This window comes from Hemicordylus capensis, chromosome 1 (genome assembly GCF_027244095.1).
Source record: "Hemicordylus capensis ecotype Gifberg chromosome 1, rHemCap1.1.pri, whole genome shotgun sequence".
NCBI lineage: Eukaryota > Metazoa > Chordata > Lepidosauria > Squamata > Cordylidae > Hemicordylus > Hemicordylus capensis.
The window spans coordinates 243,472,513-243,491,037 of record NC_069657.1 but is presented as its reverse complement, the minus strand read 5'-3'; the positions used below and the strand labels follow the sequence as shown (position 1 = coordinate 243,491,037).

Here is an 18,525-nt window from a genome sequence, read left to right as displayed (position 1 = left end):
GACCTCACAGTGTCAGAGTTTTATGTGCATACTTTTAAAGATTTGTAAGTAAAGAGCACTGAGTCATTAGATGTCTTTAGCAATTTCATCTTCATGTTTTAAGTTTTAAAATTAAGTTTAATAGTTCAGCCTTTGGAGCTCCTTTGTGTTTTATGATTTTTATGGGGATATTTATCTGTTTTTATGTTTGAAGACTTAACATCTGTTGACCATGGGTTAATAAACATGATTCTGAACAATGGGGGAAAGGAGGATCTGTTAAACTATGGATCAGTCAGCCTGACTTTGATGCCAGGGAAGATACTTGAACAGATTACAAAGATGCTTGAATAAATTATATATCAATCTATAAGCATCCTGGAAATGATACAGTGATTAGTAGAATCCAACATGGATTTGTCAAGAATAAATCCTGCCAAACTAATCTGGTCTCTTTTTTTCAATACAGTTTCTAGTGTAGAGAATTGTAGAATGCTGTGGACATAACTTGCCTTGACTTCAGCAAAGCATCTGACAAAGTTCCTCATAAAGTGTAGATTAGCAAACTGGTCAGATGTAGGCTCAGTTGATAATACCATCAAGTAGATTCACAAAGTGATTAGAAAACAGTACTCCTAGCATGCTTATCTTCTATAGCACCTCGTCATACTGATGGGAGGTTTTGAGTATGGTGCCGAAGGGCTTTATCCTGGGGTCTGTACTCTTCTTCAGCATTCTTAAAAAAAAAAACAAAAAAAAACCCCACAATTTTTGACATTATGTATATTACAAACACCTTTCCCAGTCCCCCCCCCCAGGCGGGTGGGGAGTCATGTGATGTGCCTCTGGGGGGGTCCCTCGAGGTAGTGGGGCCCCGAGACGACTGTCTCCCCTTGCGTAATGGTAGTTATGCCCCTGCAAGAGAGTCCCTCTGAGGAATCGTTTATGGCACAGGTGAGGTTGAAACAATTTCCATTGTTTTGCTTTACTGTCCTTTTTATAAAGATATTCGCTCCATCTGGATTGAGCCTTATCTAAAAAAATGTCTGGGCCATTCAGATGATTTTTCTATGGCTTATTTCTTAATGGATCGTCTTGTGGAGATTACTAGGAGAATGCCAAGATTTTGTGCAGCGGCTTGCAAAATAAGATGTGAACAAATTAGTTTTAATTTTCCTGTTTGATATGACAATGTATGTATTTGATTGAATTTCTCCTCCTCCATGCACACATGCCCCCCGCCCCAAGTCAGGAATTCTGTCTAGTTTATTCCTAGTTGGGGCCACCACAACAGCAGCTGAATAAAGAAATCACAGCCTTTGTTTGGGTATCCTCAATTCACTCTCTTGACTGAGACTTATTGAATCAAGGAATAAGTCCTTGACTAGAACACACTAGGAACTGCTGCCAGGTTGCCTCCTATTGATTATCAGGGAGATTTCTCCAGTTTTGAGGAGATCATTTGTTTACTATAAGTATTTGTTATGATTTTTAACGTGCTGTCTCTAAATCTGTCTGTATCTTTAACTTTGACACTAAAACTAAAGGTGACAGCCAAGGTGACTACCTCCAATTCCTTTCCAGCATTCGACTTGCTTTTGCAGCTACACTGTTTAATCAGTTGTGATGAAATATTTGGTGCAGGCTAAGATTAGGCCTTGTAAAGAAATAGGTAGCACTCGGTGACTAACTGAAAATATCATAAGATGCTTTACTATTGCATAAGCTTTTGTGGGTGGCAACCCATTTCATAAGCTGCTGGGTTGATACTGGAGAAACACCAGTAAAAAGGCAGTTGAAATCAGAGCATGAAAATATTCCAAGATCCTTAAAGGGATGGGGTTAAAATACATCATGTATAATCCTTATAGTGTGACAGGGAACTATAGTCTCTCTTTAATCCTTGTCTAATGCAGCCAAAATTGAGATTAAGGTTTAACACTGATCCTAAAGCTTTTTAGAAATATCAATTGAAAAATTATAAAATGAGGGACCATTGGAATTTATTTTGGGCACAAAATATGTGCAATATATTATGAAACAACAGAGTCATTCACAAAACATTGAATGATGCATAGTTTGGTGTGCAAACCAGCCTTTTGCAACACAATGATGTGGCAAATGTGGAAATCTTAAGAATCCAAAATGGCAATAAAATAGCTACATCTCAATTAAGACTCTACATACATTATGTTACCATCAGAATAACATTTAGAACTAAATAAGTGGACACTTAGAACAAGTGGTTTGCTGCTTCCAGTTGTTTTTATATTTGCCAATATCAAAACTGGTTAAGCAGTGTGGCTTTAAGAGCGAGTTTATATTGGTAAGGAGTTGACATTTATTTTGTGTTAGGTAGTAGAGGAGATGCTTATCGAATCTGCAGATGACACAAAGCTGGGGAGGAGGGTGATTAATTTGGACAGGCTCAAACATTAGGCCGAAACTAACAAAGTGAAGTTCAACAGAGATAACTTTAAAGTGCTGCGTTTAGGTAAGAAAAATCAAATGCACAAGTATGGGATGGGAAACACCTGGCTGGGCAGCAATACATATGAACAAGATCTAGGTATCTTAGTGGACAATAAGCCAGCAGTGTGTTGTAGCTGATAAAAAGGTTAATGCATTCTTGGGTTGTGTTAGCAGAGGTGCTTAGCAATACTCTAATGTTGTGTGCATTTGTGCAAGAATTTTCTTGCACACAAGTAGGGAGAATTTTCTTGCACACAACCCTTCCCTCTGCTGTCCCCAGTGTCCCACCAAATATATCCCTGAGAGTTGGGGGACCTTTAGGAAAATCTTTTAGGGGGCAGCAGAGAGAAAGGGAAGCCACCTAATGGTGCAGCAGAGAAGTAACTTGCCTAGGGAGCTAGTTACTCGTTCGAATCCCGGCTGGTATGTGTCTCAGACAATGGCAAACACCTATATCGGGCAGCAGTGATATAGGAAGATGCTGAAAGGCATCTTCTCACACTGCGCAGGACAGGCACATGGCTCGCCAAGAGTCAACACCGACTTGACAGCACAACTTTACCTTTAGAGGGAAGGGGACAGCTGCAAAAATCACTCTTCACTCTTGTGCATGTGAAATGTTCTTCCACACATGCAGTGTTAGTATGTCACCGACAGTGTCTGTCCAGACACCGACAGTGTCTGTCCAGATCACAAGAAGTAATATTTCCACTCGGTTCTTCACTGATCAGACATTACTTGGAATGCTGTGTTCTGTTCTGCTGCATTTTAAGGACATTGATAAACTGGAAGGCTTCAGAGGAGGGCAACTAAGATGAAGAGAGGTCTGGAAACCCGGTCCCATGAGGACCCATTGGGTATGCTCAGCCTACAGAAGGCTAAAAGGAGATATGATAGCTGGCTTTAAATCTCTGAAGGGCTGTTACACAGAAGGAGAGGACTTGTTCTCCTGAGGGCAGGACTAGAACCGATAGGTTGAAAAAGCAAGGAAGAAGATTTAGTCTAGTCATTAGGAAGAACTTCTTAATTGTAAGAGCTGTTCAGCGGTGCAATAGTCTGCCTCATGCAGTGGCAGGCTCTCCTTCTCTAGAGATTTTCAAATTGGAGCTTCACAGCCATCTGGCAAACATGCTGTAGCTGTTTCCTGCACTGAGCAAGGGGTTAAACTAAAAGACCTCCAATTTCCCATCCAACTTTAGAATTCTGTGATTTTGTTATTTCTTTTTTTAGCATATGATGCTTTTTCACTGGCACTTTCCCTCCCACCCTCCTAATATGACTTCTCTGGATTTTAGCTCAGACTCACTGGCATCGGGTCAGGAATTGCAAGCCATATTTTTTCTTGCTCCAAGTTCCGTTCATATTTTGACATTTGTAGTTTATATGTTAAACTTAATTTGGTGTAAAATTGGTGGTATTTTCCTCTAACAAAAGATTACTGTATTAAAGATTGCATTGTATACTTAGTGAAAATCCTACACTTCCTCCCAAATATTAATTCAGCATCTTCCACAGAGGTCTGAAACCCTGCATTGTTTGTTATCAACATTATGAGCTAAGGGGGACAGAATTTCCTTTTGCTTTACAGGAGCTGAGCTGTGTTCTGCCCTTGTTACATTATTAATGGTATAATCTTGTTAGGTTGCAGATGGCTAAGAGCTAGCAAGGAATATTCAGGACCATGATGTCTCAAATTCCTACAGCCATGAATGGTAAGTAGCTTCTTTAGGGTATTCTCTGGGGACCATGAACTTTTGTCCTTCTACATCATAAAAGCATTTAATAACTCAGAGGTTGGCATGCCTTAGGATTCTGGTCAACTTACAGAAGAACGCCTACGTTTGCTTATAGAATTGTATTTATAGTGCATGTGTTCTGTGAGCATTCAGAACAAAAATACACTGTAGCTTAATCTACTGGGCAAAACTGCCTGAACACCTGCTAATTTTGCAGTATTTTAAAGGTTTGTTGCATCTACCATAAACAATATTACATACAACATAAACAGGCTTTCAGCCAATGAGCTGCCCCCTGATCTTCTTAAAATTTTAGCAGCATTTATTCTGTTTTTATGTTTTTATCTTGTTGACTGCCCTGGGGTCTTAGGACGAAGGGTGGTATATAATATTAAATAAATACAAATATTACAGTATTCTGAATATTTATGCTGTTAATGACAAGCTAAGTCATTGGCTGACATCCTGACTAAATTTACTTGAGGAAGTCCCGTTGAAATTAAAAGGACAAGTTAGACATGTTTAACTTGTCATTTTAATTTCAATGAGACTTCCTTGAGTAAATTTAGCCAGGATGTCAGCCATTGTTAATTAGGCATGCCAGCATAAATGGCACTTCTCAAAATCTTTTGACATTCAAGGATTCTAAAACCTTGCATTGCCTAAGATAATATGTAAATAACATTTAGATAACATCTAAAGAATTCTTTAAATATTTTCCTTTATGTTTTTTTTTTCTGATTGTTTTGCCAAATAATGAATAGTGTCTTCCAGTATTTTCTAGGAAACTCTTAAGCATATGTCTATGGTGTTGACTGGATGTCTAACATTTAAATTTTAAATGAATAATTTAGAATGCAACTTCAGTATTTGCATAACTGTGGTTGTACATCCTGGTTTGTTAGCTAACCACAGTTGAAAAAAACAAAAGTTTCCTGAGTTCAGCCACAGTAGGAAACTGGGATTTATTTGAAAGCAAAAACAGAAGCTTTCGATCTCCTCCCCTCATATGTGAAAGAGGAAGAGAAGAGGAGTACATGATCCCAGTGAACCACAGTTTAGATGACTGTCTGTATCAGACTGTATTTCCCACATTTGGATAAAATGGGAAACAATGGTTTGTTAAACACTGCAATGGGAAACTTTACATCTCCTCTTCTCATGTATGAGAGATAGAGGAAGGGTGTGCATCTAAAGCTCATCCTGTGTGTATGTAACAACCAGCCATGCCATCTCCAATGGCAAAATGGAGTGCCTTCTGGTCTAGAAGACTTTTATAGGGTTCCGTGGTGCAGTCAGATAAGCTTTGTTTGGATCTCATGCATCTGCGCTAGTCAGTTGCTGGCGGCAGCAACTGAGGATGAGTTGGCACAACCAAGTGGTCTTGAGCAGTGCTTCTCAACATTTTTGGAGGCATGGACCAGTACATTATTCACGCACAGTTTCCTGGTCTAGCAGTTAGTAAGGGGGTCGCCACCCCCACCCTCAGGCACCTCCCAAAAAACAATTTCGGGCAGTTCTCCGGAGCTCATTTCCAGACAGCCCTCTGCTGGAGAATGTTCGTTTCAAGGAAGTGAAATAAATGTTATCCAGCAGCAAGGGCTGCCTGGAAATGAGCTCCAAAGAGCCCCCAGTAGCCCCCGCTGGCCCAAAATTTTTGGGGGTGTGTGTGATTTTTATTAGTGATGCTTCACGGACCGGTATCCAATGCCTTGCAGACTGGCACCGGTCCATGGACTGGTGGTTGAGAAACAATGGTCTTGAGGATAGTAGCCATAGTTGCCATAGAACAGGACTGTTCTATGTATGCATGGACTATATGCACGGACTGTTGCAAGAAAATTCTGCATTTGGTAAGAATAAGACCCAGTCATCCTGGAAGTAACTGAGGAAACAGTGGAGGTACTGTTCTAGGATTTGACTCGCTCTATCTACTCATCGGTTTGCTGCTGAAAGTTGCTCTTGTATTCCCCAAAGTTCCATGAATGTTTTTCAGAAGCAGGTTAATTGGGACACCCTGTCTGAAGTTACGTTATCTGGCAACCTATGAAACACTTGGTTAATGAACAACTGGGCTGTCTGAGGGGCCTAGTAGGCCTTGGGTGGGAATGAAATAAGCCATCTTGCTTGATGTATCTACTGCTACTAGGATCACTATGTTTCCTTGTGAAGGCACAAGATCCATGACAAATGCCTATAGAAACTAGCCCATAGACTCTGGGAGCATGTAATGATTGGAGTAGGCCCTGTATGGTGTGGGGTTTTGATTCTGGCACATGCATCACAAGACTAGATATTACATTGCTGTAATATATGCTGTAATGTAGTGTAGATATTACACGATGCTGGAGAGCCAGCATAGTGTAGTGGTTAGTGTTGGATTAGGACCAGGAAGACCTGAGTTCAAATCCCCATTCAACCATGAAACTCACTGGGGGACTCTGGGCCAGTTGTGAATCTCTCTGCAACCCTACCTCACAGGGTTGTTGTGAGGATAAAAATCACCATGTACACCGCTCTGAGCTTCTCAGAGGAAAAGCAGGATGTAAGTGTGAAAATAAAATTCAACATCACAAAGACTAGATATCGCATCCGTTGCAGATGGATGACCTCCAGAAGGCATGAGTTAGTTGTTAGTCATTTTTGAGATTCAGTTGTTCACAGAATGCCTCCTGAACACAGGACTTGAAACAGGTCGGAAGTCCAGCTCCCCACCCGTCAGTCACCCTCTTGGCCCCACTCCTCTGTAACACTGTAAGCGTGACTGCACACCTTTCCATGATTGGGAAATTGAGTGCCCTAGTTTCCCGATCACGGAAAGTTGTGCAGTCATGTTTGTCTCTTCAGATAAATACTGCAGTAAGCATGAAAAGTGGGACCAGAAGGTGAGTGATGGGTAGGAGGTGGGACTTCTGACTCATTTCAAATCCCGTGAGCCTGTTCAGGGGGTGTTCTACTGGATGCCTGAACAGGGCTTTTGTATCCTGTCATATTAGCATCATGACTTTGGTGAAGTCTAAATGGGCCCTTCAGAATATAAAGCCTCTGGTGATGGAACATAATTCCAGGCGTATATGGAATTCAAGTGAATCAGAATTGTCTGCCTATAATTTTGTCAAGCATTGGGTTGTATATGGATCTGTTGGCATGGCTCTCTGGTCCTCTGAGAGGATGTCCATAGCAGTGGTTCCATTAATGAAGCACCGAGTCCAGGGCAGCCTCTTCATTGGAACCACATTTATTTTTATGAGATATCAGCTTTGCTGTTCTTTGTACCCAGTTGATACATGACTATGAAGTGGAAACAGGTGAAGAACAGGGCCCACCAGGATTGATAGGGTTTCATATATTACATAGTCTTATAATACTCTAGGTTTCTCTGTCCGTGAGCACAGTGAGAACTTGAATGAGGTGCTGAGCCTCTTTGAGAAGGTCCTGCCATTCTTTAAATGCCTCCTTGATGGCTTGTAGCTCCCATTCCTAAATATCATAGTTTCTTTCAGTGTGGGTCAGTTATCAAGAATATAAAGCACAAAGATGGAAGAAGTTGTGAGACCCCCAACATTGGGACTGGACAACCTCTGACTGGATGTGTTTGCTTCCACCACAGTAATTCATCTTGGGTAAGGGTGGACCAAGGCGGGTATGGTGGTAAAAGCCGTCTTTGGTCAGTTGAACACATCTTGGGCTACAGGAGTCCAAAGAACTGTGTGTGCTCCTTCAGGAGTGTAGTGATGGGGGAGATAATATGAAAGAAACCAAGGATATACCTATAATAAAAGTTGGCAAACCCCAGAAGTGCTGGACCCCTCTATGGGTGTAGCTTAGCCCCATGATGGCAGTCACCTTCCAGAGATCCATCTGGAGTCCAAAGGGGAGATTATGTACCCCAGAAAGTCTCTCTCATCCTGATGAAAGGCATACTTCTCCAGCTTTGCATAGAACCAGTGTTCCCAGAGGCACTAATTTGACATAAGGGCTGTGTTCCATGGGGGTTCTCTGAGAAAACCAGGGTATACTACTACTACTACTACTACTACTACTACAAATAGTTATATACCACTTTGCAGCAACTGTTCTCGAAGCCGTTTACACAAAATAAATAAATAAGTTGGTTCTCTGTCCTAAAATGGCTCATGGTCTACAAAGAAGCATATGGTAGGCACCAGCAACAACCACTGGAGGGATGATGTGTTAAGGTTGGATAGGAGATCATAGAGGTATGCCACCATAGAGCGATCCACAGACTCTCTCAGTACAGTGTTTGCCAGGTGCTGGAACACATGTTGTGGGCATTGCCAAGTATTTGGAATAATTGCTGTGGCACAAGAAGCTCATTCTTAATGGTGGGATTCCATCCTAAATGGAAGTGGGACAACAGTGCAGGCTCATTGCATTTTGTGTTGACCACCAAGCAGTGGTGGAGAACAGAGCATCTACTACTCCTTGAACTAGTACAACAACAAATATTTCTATACCACTTTTCAACAGTTCAAAGTTCTCTAAGTGCTTTCTCTAAGTAAAATAAATAGTAAATAAATCTGTTTTGTCATAGGGCCTTTCTGCTATATATGTTTCTACTAGTTGTATTCTCAAAAAATGTGAATAGGAGCCCAAACAAAGGTACTTCCCCACCACAGCATCATTTGTTTTCAGTGGTCAGGGAGATCCACACTAGAGCAGCACCCAAGAGCAAGCTTACCATTAGATATATCTGGCTGATTTCTGTAGGGGGGACCTGGGTTACATCTGGAGGAGTAATTGGCACTGTTTAAGGAATACTTGTAGCCTCTTGTGGTTGCAGACAAACCAGTCTGGCAGTTGGGAGCGAAAGCATTGATGCTGCTGCGGCTGATCCTCCTGCTTTTAGGATTCCCTCCTCTGACTGTAAAGGTGCCCCCTTGGCCTGTAATGACTGAAGGAGTTGGGCCAGGTCTGGTGCTGCTGCATCACTAGATAAAACTTCCATACTATATCCAGTTGGGAGTTTGTTTTGGCCTGAGGAAGTCAGAGCTGGGCTGTGAGGATCCACCACAGGAGGCAGGACCGAGGAGTCCAGCTAGAAGTCATAGACAGCAGGACTGCATCAGAGCCAAAGAGAACGTATTGCTCAGGCAAAGCCCTAACCCAGATAGGAAGCTCTTTTACAGATCCTTCTCTCCTAGAAGGATCCAATGGCAAGTCTGGATGGGCAGGGCGAGTCCAGAGCCTGAGAGCCCCCTCTTCCTGTGATGATGTTCCAGACTTACAGAACCCATGGTTTTTAGCTCCAAGCGAGACAGCTCCTGACACAGGTCTCCTGTATCTTTAGCAGATGCATAAGAGGCTGAGGAATGCCAAGAGTGCAGCCTTCTCTGCCATTCCATCCTCATGCCCAGAAAAGCGATCTTGTTCCATTTCAGCAGCTGAAATCAAACAAGAAGGCATTTCTGGGCATAAAGATACAGTGGCAGAGAAGACTGCATTCTTTGAATTCCGGCATGTTAAAGATGCAGGGGCCATGCCAAAAAAAAATGTGATAGCTCTATCCTATATGAAAATCACAGTTGGTGCAGGAAAGACTGAGCTCTATATCATTTTAAAAGTGGCTTAAGAGTCCAAAGAATACACTGAATGGGCTATTGACATGAACAGCTAATAGCTGTCTGAGTAGGGCACTCACACACCAAATTCTCCTTCACAGCAGTTAAGTATTTTCCTGCATATAATTTGCTCTCCATTCCGCATGAAGCGTCTCTGACCAGCAAGCGGTTCCTTAATAGGGATTTGTGACCGCAAGGTTAAGTTACAATGATACAGAATTAGGGGTAATTGTTTTGAAGGTCACCATGGCATAGAACTGTATAGATGAGCTGGTACCTACAAGTAACCATTTCTGGTTACAAGAGTGAACAAGAAGCAAAGTAAAGCCTAAAGCATTTCCAACAACATGGCAAATCCGTGCTCTAAATGCTTAGAGGCAACAGTTTCAATCTGTATAAATGCTTAAACATTGGATTGAAATCCCAGAACAATCAATGTATTGTTGATATTTAGAAATCTAGCTTTACTTTAGTTAAATTAGTGCTTAGGGAGTTTGTCATGGACCATAACTAGGAGATGTGAAGCCTAACAAGCATTCTGCAGTGTATTTGTTTAGTAGAAAGTCAAAGGGAATAAATGTTCATGCTACCATATGTGATTCATGCATAGACTGTGAAAAGTCAACAATGGCAGGAAGCCTTGGTACACTACTGTGGAAAGTCCAAGATTAGATTGTTGCTAGATTATTTTAAAGCTGAAAAAACATGGAGGAAGGACATACCAAAAAAAGCCATAGATCATGAATCATAAATGTATTCCTGCCAAACCAGTAAGGGCAAGGTGCGTCATGAAATGTATTAAAAATAAAATCTAAGGTTTTCTTCAGAAGATTCTTCCAGGACAAACACACAACAGTAGAAAACAGTCAGTATAAAATATGCAATAGAACAGCAGCATATTAAAAAGAACATTGAAAGAGGAGGCCATGAAAGCAACTCTAATTTTATCACTTAAGAAACAAAGCTCTTTTTTTAACCATTCACTGTACTTCTGTTAAATGTTTATTTAAAAGGCACTTGTTTTGTCTTTCAGGAGGCCCTAACATGTGGGCCATCACCTCTGAAGAAAGAACAAAGCATGACAAGCAGTTTGATAGCCTTAAGCCAGTTGGAGGTTATGTTACAGGTCGGTGTGTACTTCTGCAGTAAACTACCTTCTATGTGGTAATCTGAAGGTTTAATTCACAAATTTGGCATGAAACAAATTGAAATGGCTCTCTTGAAAGGGAGCCATATTTAAGAATGGCCTCTACTTCATTTTCCTTTCATAGAATTCTGAACTCCAGCTACATCTGTGCAAAGTGGTAACTCTGATAGTATAGTCATTCTGTTGGTTGTGTTAAGTGCAGTATAATGTTTTGAAAGCTCATCGTAGTGTATCGTTTATTCATTCATTCAATTTATATACCACCCTTCCTAAAGTGGCTCAGGGTGGTTTACATATAACAGAGACTTCTCTATTTCACATGGTGCAGTATGTGATGTGTGTGATTTTATTAAGGTCTTGCAATGTTTTCCTTACTTTGGAGTTCTTCTGGTGGCAAGCCTAATTAGGCCTCATCCACAGATTATATAGAGAATAACTGTCACAGGGACAGGGGAGTAGTACCTGAAAGGAAAGAGCATTTCTTCAGATATTCTCACAGGCATTTGCCACTACACATGCATACCATACATAAATACAAGTCAAGCAAAAACACAAGGCACTTAAGCACAGGGAACTCAAAGAAGCCAAGAACACCAGTCAATCATTATTCAAAACATTCAAGGCCTTTCATGCAGGAGAGGGAGGGGCCGTGTTACAAATGGGTACTGGGCCTAGATAATTGGTGTGTGGGCACTGACTACAATAAGTGGGGACCAGCAAAGCAGCATCGCAATATTTTTGTACTAAGGGAGAGACAGAGCAAAGGAGGGAAGGAGACTCTTTATATGCCTCCCCCCAGTTTATTTAAAGAGAAGGAGATGATGGAGGGAGAACACCCCCTCTCCGTCACCCAAAAAACTCAAGTCAAGAAGGAAGGGCAGCTAAAGTGTATCGTAGTCTGTGAGGAGGCTGCTCTCCTCCCCTGCCAGACCACTATGCACATTAGGGACATGGTGGGATTGCTGGGGCAGGGCAAAAGGATGAAGGAGAGCATCCCTGTCTCAAACTCCCACTTTTCTTCTAGTGTTGGTTGACACCGCTGCTGTTGCTCTTTGGTCCAGGATATCCTGAGCTGGACAGCAGTAGTGGTAGGGGTACTGCTCTGCTTTTCACTGCTCTGTGTGTGGAGATGGCAAACAGAGAGGCCAAAATAGCTGCCCCTGGGCCATGGAGCCTGGTGGTAGGAACGACACATTTTCCATCCCCTCTGTATGAGATGAGATGGAGAGTGTGACCCCAGAACGTCTCTAGGCTGGTCACTCCCTCTCCTCCCCCCCCATTTTACTTACTTTGAATTGCCTAGGTAATCCCCCAACAGCATGCAGGGCCATTTGCAAACTGAAGCAGGTCTTTATGAAAGTGTGCTGTTGTTCTTTCTCAGTTGTTAAAGTTCTCACTTGTTAATTTGCAGATCACGAAATATAAACCATAACTTTTGAAATGTCTAAAACAGTAAACAGAACTATTTGCATAGCAGTAGTTATAGTGCTTTGATTCATGGAAAGAGATGGCAGATTTTGAAACCCTAATCCAGATTGAGATTGTATCATTTAAAAACAAAATAAAACATGTCTGACTGATTATATAAAATTGCATCACATCAATTTCCTTTCTCTCCCCTCTGCCCACGTGTTTTTGTTTTTTTTAACACAGGTGATCAAGCTCGTACCTTTTTTTTACAGTCGGGTCTGCCATCTCCAGTCTTGGCTGAAATATGGTAAAGATCTCCCTCCCTCCCTCCCCCTCCCTCTCTCTCAAAAATTGTGAAACTGAATCTGATATGTACTGATCTGCTGTTCATTTATCTAAATAGCGTTTTTAGAAAAGAATTGTTAGAGAAAGGAATTTTCCAGCGTTATCTGTGAAAAGAATACATTTGTATCTAAATTTTAAATTTTGACAATAGGATAAAAATATTAGGATTGAGCTCTGAATATAAATCATAGTCATAATTGATATAAAAGAATAAAAAACAGACTTGTCTGATGATCCCAGGTGCAGAGGGAGGCCGGGCTCAACCTGCCACTGCGGCCCCCTTAGCCCCACCCCCTGTGTCAGCGTCTGATGCAGGGAGCGGTTAGCCACGCCCCCTGTGTCAGGCGTCAGATGTAGGGCTGTGGTTTAGCTCCCAAATGGGGCCATGCTGCATTCGCTGTGAACACAGTGCTGGAGGATCTAGCTCGCAAATGGGGCTGCACAGCCCCATTTGTAGGGATGTGCATGGAACCGGTGCGGGGAAGTTGGAAGGTGGGGGGATGACTTTAAGGGCAGGGGAGGGTGCACTCACCCTGCCCGCCGCTTTCCGCCCACCGACGCTCTATTGTAAACTGCTCCGGCGGTGTGGCAGTGTACCTCCCTGCTGCCTCATCCCCTCGTCAGACCGGAAGTACCCATGTGTGCACATGTGCTTGACCTGTGCATGTGCACTGGGTACTTCCGCTTACTTCCGGTCCAATGAAGGGACGGGTCAGCAGGGAGGTACACTGCTGCCCCACCAGACCGGTTTACAATAGAGCGCCGGAAGGGGGAAAGCAGTGGGAGGGGTGAGTGCACTCTTCCCCGCCCTTAAAGTCATCCCCGCCCCGGCCTTCGAACCAGCGGAACCAGATGTTTTAACTGGGCTTCCAAACTGGTTCCATCCACATCCCTACCTGTTTGAGAGCTAAATCTAGCCAGCAGCACCTTTGCAGCGTGGCCAGGAGTGGCTCTCCCTGCCTTTAAAAGGCAGGGAGAGCTGCTCCGGCCACACTACAGACACACTGCTGGCTGGATTTAGCTCCCAAACGGGGCTGTGTGGCCCCATTTGGGACCTTAACCATGCCTCTGCGCAGGGGCGTAGCTATAATTGAGCGAAAGGGTTCAAAGAACATGGGCCCCCAGCTCAGGGTGGTTTACATAGAGAAATAATAAATAAATAAATAAGATGGCTCCCTGTCCCCAAAGGGCTCACAATCTAAAAAGAAACACAAGATAGACGCCAGCAACAGTCACTGGAGGTACTGTGCTGGGGGTGGATTATTAGGGTATTTTTAGACACAGAAAGCAGGACGAAGGACGGTGGATGGAAATGGGGAAATGTACGCTCAGTCAGCATCATGCTAAACTATGATTTATGCTAACCACAGTGTAAGATCCAAACCATAGTATGTGTTCCAGACACATAAGCAAACCATGTTTTCCACCATGTTTTTTTACTTCCCAGCTCCCCAAAGAGTTCCTTGATGCTATCCCAAGTTGTTTTGTCTTTTACCACTTGTGGCAAAAAGGCACAACATGTATTGCTGCCCCTTTACAATTGGCCAGCTGCCCCAAGGGGCAGCGGCTGCTGCTGCAGCTACTATTCCTCCTCTTCCTCCTCCTCCTTCTCCTCCTCCTTCTACACTTCTCTTATCTGTGCTGCTTCCTGCTTTTTCTGGCATCCAGCTCTGGAGCATGGTTCACCGTCCCATGCATATAACTTTCACTGAAATGTGTATATTGTTTTCTTCTAAACAATATTTTCCCATAAGTTCCTCTCTCTTTTTTGTCCCATATGGATTTACTGCTGTTGATATTAAGGGGATAGCTGAGATTTATGAAGTGTAATTTTTTCCAAAATTTAATCCCTGTCCAATACGATCAAAAGAAAGAAAAAGGAAAGATTGTACTGTCAAGTTGGCGTCGATTCCTAGCGATCACATTCCATGTTATTTTCCTGGTAGAATACAAATATGATGAATATTTATCTATCGCTTTGCAACAAAAGTTCCCAAAGTAGTCTACATAGAAATAAATAAAATGGCTCCCTGTCCCCAAAGGGCTCACAATCTAAAAAAGAAACTTAAGATAGACACCAGCAACAGTCACTAGAGGGGTACTGTGCAGGGGGTGGATAGGGCCAGTTGCTCTCCCCCTGCTAAATAAAGAGAATCACCATGTTTAAAAGGTGCCTCTTTGCCTAGTTAGTAGTCGTCGTACAGGAGGGGATTACCATTGCCTCCTCCCGTGCAGTAAGAGATTATGCCTTTCAGCACCTCCCTATATCGCTGCTGCCCGATATAGGTGACTACAAATATATTTACTTGGCACTGGTGGGGATTTGAACTAACAGCCTCACAATCCAACTTCCTGATAAATTCTTGCTCTGCTGTTTCCTGTCCACATGACTACCAGAGGGGATCTTTTTCGGTACAGACACTCTTAGATTCATGATGCTGTGACAATGCATTAGAGCATTTTTTTAAAGCAGTATATACTCCATTACCCTGCTAACAGAGCAAAGAGGCACCTTTTAACATGGCGATTATCTTTATTTAGCAGGGGGAGAGCAACTGGCCCTATCCATCCCCAGCACAGCATCCCTCCAGTGGCTGTTGCTGGTGTCTCTTATATTTCTTTTTTAGATTGTGAGCCCTTTGGGGACTGGGGGCCATTGTATTTATACATATATACATATGTACACTGCTTTGGGAACTTTTGTTGAAAAGCAGTATATAAATATCCATTGTACTCGTATATAAATAATGATGATTTCAATATACATATTCAATATGCTTCATTCCCATTCTGTTACTGCTGCTGCTGCATAGACAACTGTGGTTAAAGGCCCATGCTGATATGAGGCCTGGGCTGACATCAGTGGTTCACATGTTAACCAACTTCTGAGGGATCAGGGACCACTGTCAGTCCTCAGGACTGCTTCTGTGCCTGTACCCCTTTGTGTACATCTTTGGTGGTGGAGCAGCCCGCTTGGCCAAGAGACTAACTCTATTGTTGTCTCCTCTCTCCCATCCCACTGGCCAAGAAAAGCACCCTCACAAACCTTAGGGGGCCCAGTTAGGAGGGTGTGTTTGGAGGGCCGTTTGCTGAGGGCCCCTGAAATACAGCTTGTTCTGTTTTCTGGGAGAAAGGAGCAGCTGCAAAGCTCATAGCCGCAGAAGTTACAGGAAGAGCTTTAAGAACTTCCTGGCAGATATGAGTAATCAGTACGATCCACTCCTACTGAATTATAGAACATATCTAAATATATAGATGCTTATGGTGTGTGTGTGTGTGTGTGTGTGTGTGTGTGTGTGTGTGTGTGGTTGTTTGCAATATGATTTTGTTTTTTGTTTTTGTTTTTTAGGGCTCTTTCAGACCTGAACAAGGATGGAAAAATGGATCAGCAAGAGTTTTCCATAGCTATGAAACTAATCAAGCTAAAACTACAAGGCCAACACTTGCCTGCGGTTCTTCCTCCAATTATGAAGCAGGCTCCAGTATTCTCTCCATTAATTTCTGCTCGCTTTGGTAATCAGGAATATTTAACAAACATAAAGGTTTTTTGAGACTTCCTTCTCCATAAATAGTTTTATTGATGAAGATAAATAACTATGTGCAGACATGTCATTGTATTTCTAGATTCTAATGTTAAATCTATGTGCAGTGAACATTGCCAAAGATTGTTCTGGCTTTCTCACAGAGCTGCTGAATACAGGTTGCAGTGCTTTTTCGATTATTGTCCTGTACTTCAGTAGCATAATAATAGATGCCAGTGCTTTTTGGGTGATGGTGTGCACCAGTACTGAGCACCAGCACCTCCCGTCACTTTGTTGCTTCTGGGATTGCAGCGGTGGGGAGGGCTCTGCCTCCATTGCTTGTAGGGAACGAAGGCAAAGCCCTCCTGCCTCTGTGGCCCCAGTTGGGGAGTGAGTTTCTGAACACCGCACTGGGCGCTTTCGGGGCTCGGCCACACCCCTGTGCGTGCAACACACAGGGCATGGCCAAGCTCCTAAAACACCTGACGCCACGCTCGGAAACTCCCTCGCCACTGGGGCTCACAGCAGCGGAGAGGAGGATTTGCCATTGTTGCCTGCAAGAAATGAAGGCAAATCCCCCTCTCTGCCACTGCGATTCCAAGCGGGACAAAGTGATTGTAGGTGCGGGTACTCAGGACTGGTACTCAGCACACCATCACCAAAAAAGTACTGGTGACTATTATTATGCCACAGAAGTATAGGACAATAATCCAAAAAGCACTGCAACTTGTATTCAGCAGCTCTATGAAAAAGCCAGAACAATCTTTAGCAATGTTCACTGCACATACATTTAACATTAGAATCTACAAATACAATGACCTGTTTGCACATAGCTATTTATCTTCATCGCAAAGCCCTCCCTGCCTCTGCAATCCCAGGTGGGGAGTAAGTTTCCAAGCACTGGCTGGGTGCTTTCAGGGCTTGGCCACACACCCTGTGCATGTGGCACACAGGGGACGTGGCCAGGCTCCAAAAACACCCCTGCAGCACTGAGGTAAGAGTACTGGCACCTTATTTTAAACAAAAAAAGCACTGATAGTAGCTTCACAACTAGTTCTGTAAATCCAAGGGAGGCTTTGGGGTTGTGTGTCTTAGACAACTGCCATCTATGCTACACAGCTTTAGAAAGCAGGGCGAACGTCAAAATCAATTTGTGGCATGTCATGAGGGTCTGCTGTTCAAAGGAAAAATGTAAAAAGTCCTACTGGGCATGCCCAAGCCCTCCTGCACAGCTAAAGTATCTCTTTGGATCCCAGACAGACATGTTTTCTTTCTCCACGGTGATCTTGCATTCAGGTGATATTAGGCTATTGGTAAAAACAAGTACTTTGGATATTGTACTTATTTCTCTTTATTTTCTGCTCTCTTTGGCTTTATTGCCTACCATATATTGTGATTTCCTAAAACATTAGGGAGAAAACTATGACTGTGCAGAGGCACAAATAAATGAAGTTCATATGTGGGTGTTCTTTCATCTAAAATTAGTTCATACAATGTCCAGAAAAGTTGAGACATGACTCTTCTTTCTTTTCTAGGCATGGGCAGCATGCCTAATCTGTCTATTCCAGCATCTGTCCCCACAATTACACCTTTTGCTCCCATGACCTCTTTTACTTCTGTCACATCCATCCCACCGTTGGTTATTTCTGCTCCCCTGATGCCTTCAGTCAGCACATCATCCTTGCCAAATGGAACATCCAGTCTTCTTCAGCCATTGCCTGTATCCTACTCTTCAAGTGAGTAAAATCTTGTTTATTGTCAAAGTATTTCCAGTTTTGACTGTCTGAACCACGTCAGTCAGCCAGTGCCTCAGTTCTGAGTAGAAAAGCAATCTATTGAAACACTTCTATCTAGCTGTCTTTCTGATGTCTTCTCCAGGAAAAGAGAAAGCTGCCAATTTTTCCACTTAAATACCTATATCCTTCCATGGTAATCCATTTCTGCTGGAGATCCTGTCATCTCCCCTTTCTTTGAGGGCCAAATTGCATGTAATGCACAAGTGTATAATTCTTTCCCCTGAATGTTTGGTATTTTTACTTAAAACTTTAAAAGCAAGCTTGAAGGCCTGCAATTAAGCAGGAAGAGTGTTGGAGAGCGGGAAGCCTATTTAATCCTTTCCCTTGCTGCTGTTTGCCCATTAAAATTTCCCTCCCTCCCCGCTTTCCGACCTACAGTGGGAAAAGTATGGGAACTTTAAATCTTTCCCCATGCAGGTGGGAAAGAAACTTGAAGAGAGGTGATTTGGCTAGCTGGAAGGGAAAGGGTTAAGCAGTATCTTCCTCTGCTGTTCCTCCCACTCTCAATCATAGCCTCTGAGGCACTTGTGCAATTTT

General features: G+C 42.8%; 2 protein-coding genes across 6 annotated transcripts in view; one reads left to right on the top strand and one right to left on the bottom strand.

The window, feature by feature from the left end:
- ITSN2 (intersectin 2) overlaps nucleotides 1-18,525 on the top strand; it is a 124,139-nt gene that overhangs the window by 13,941 nt on the left and 91,673 nt on the right. For 4 of the 5 annotated variants that reach the window (XM_053283883.1, XM_053283882.1, XM_053283884.1 and 1 more), the window contains 5 exons: nucleotides 4,093-4,163; nucleotides 10,803-10,895; nucleotides 12,570-12,633; nucleotides 16,021-16,184; nucleotides 17,728-17,928. In XM_053283883.1, the coding sequence (XP_053139858.1) occupies nucleotides 4,133-4,163; nucleotides 10,803-10,895; nucleotides 12,570-12,633; nucleotides 16,021-16,184; nucleotides 17,728-17,928 (553 nt within the window). In that variant the 5' untranslated portion in view covers nucleotides 4,093-4,132. Of the gene's footprint in view, nucleotides 1-4,092; nucleotides 4,164-10,802; nucleotides 10,896-12,569; nucleotides 12,634-16,020; nucleotides 16,185-17,727; nucleotides 17,929-18,525 lie in introns of those variants that run through there. The other variant, XM_053283885.1, reaches the window with a different exon arrangement.
- The window catches only part of GCFC2 (GC-rich sequence DNA-binding factor 2), a 102,194-nt gene that overhangs the window by 54,652 nt on the left and 29,017 nt on the right, over nucleotides 1-18,525 (bottom strand). The window lies entirely within an intron of this gene.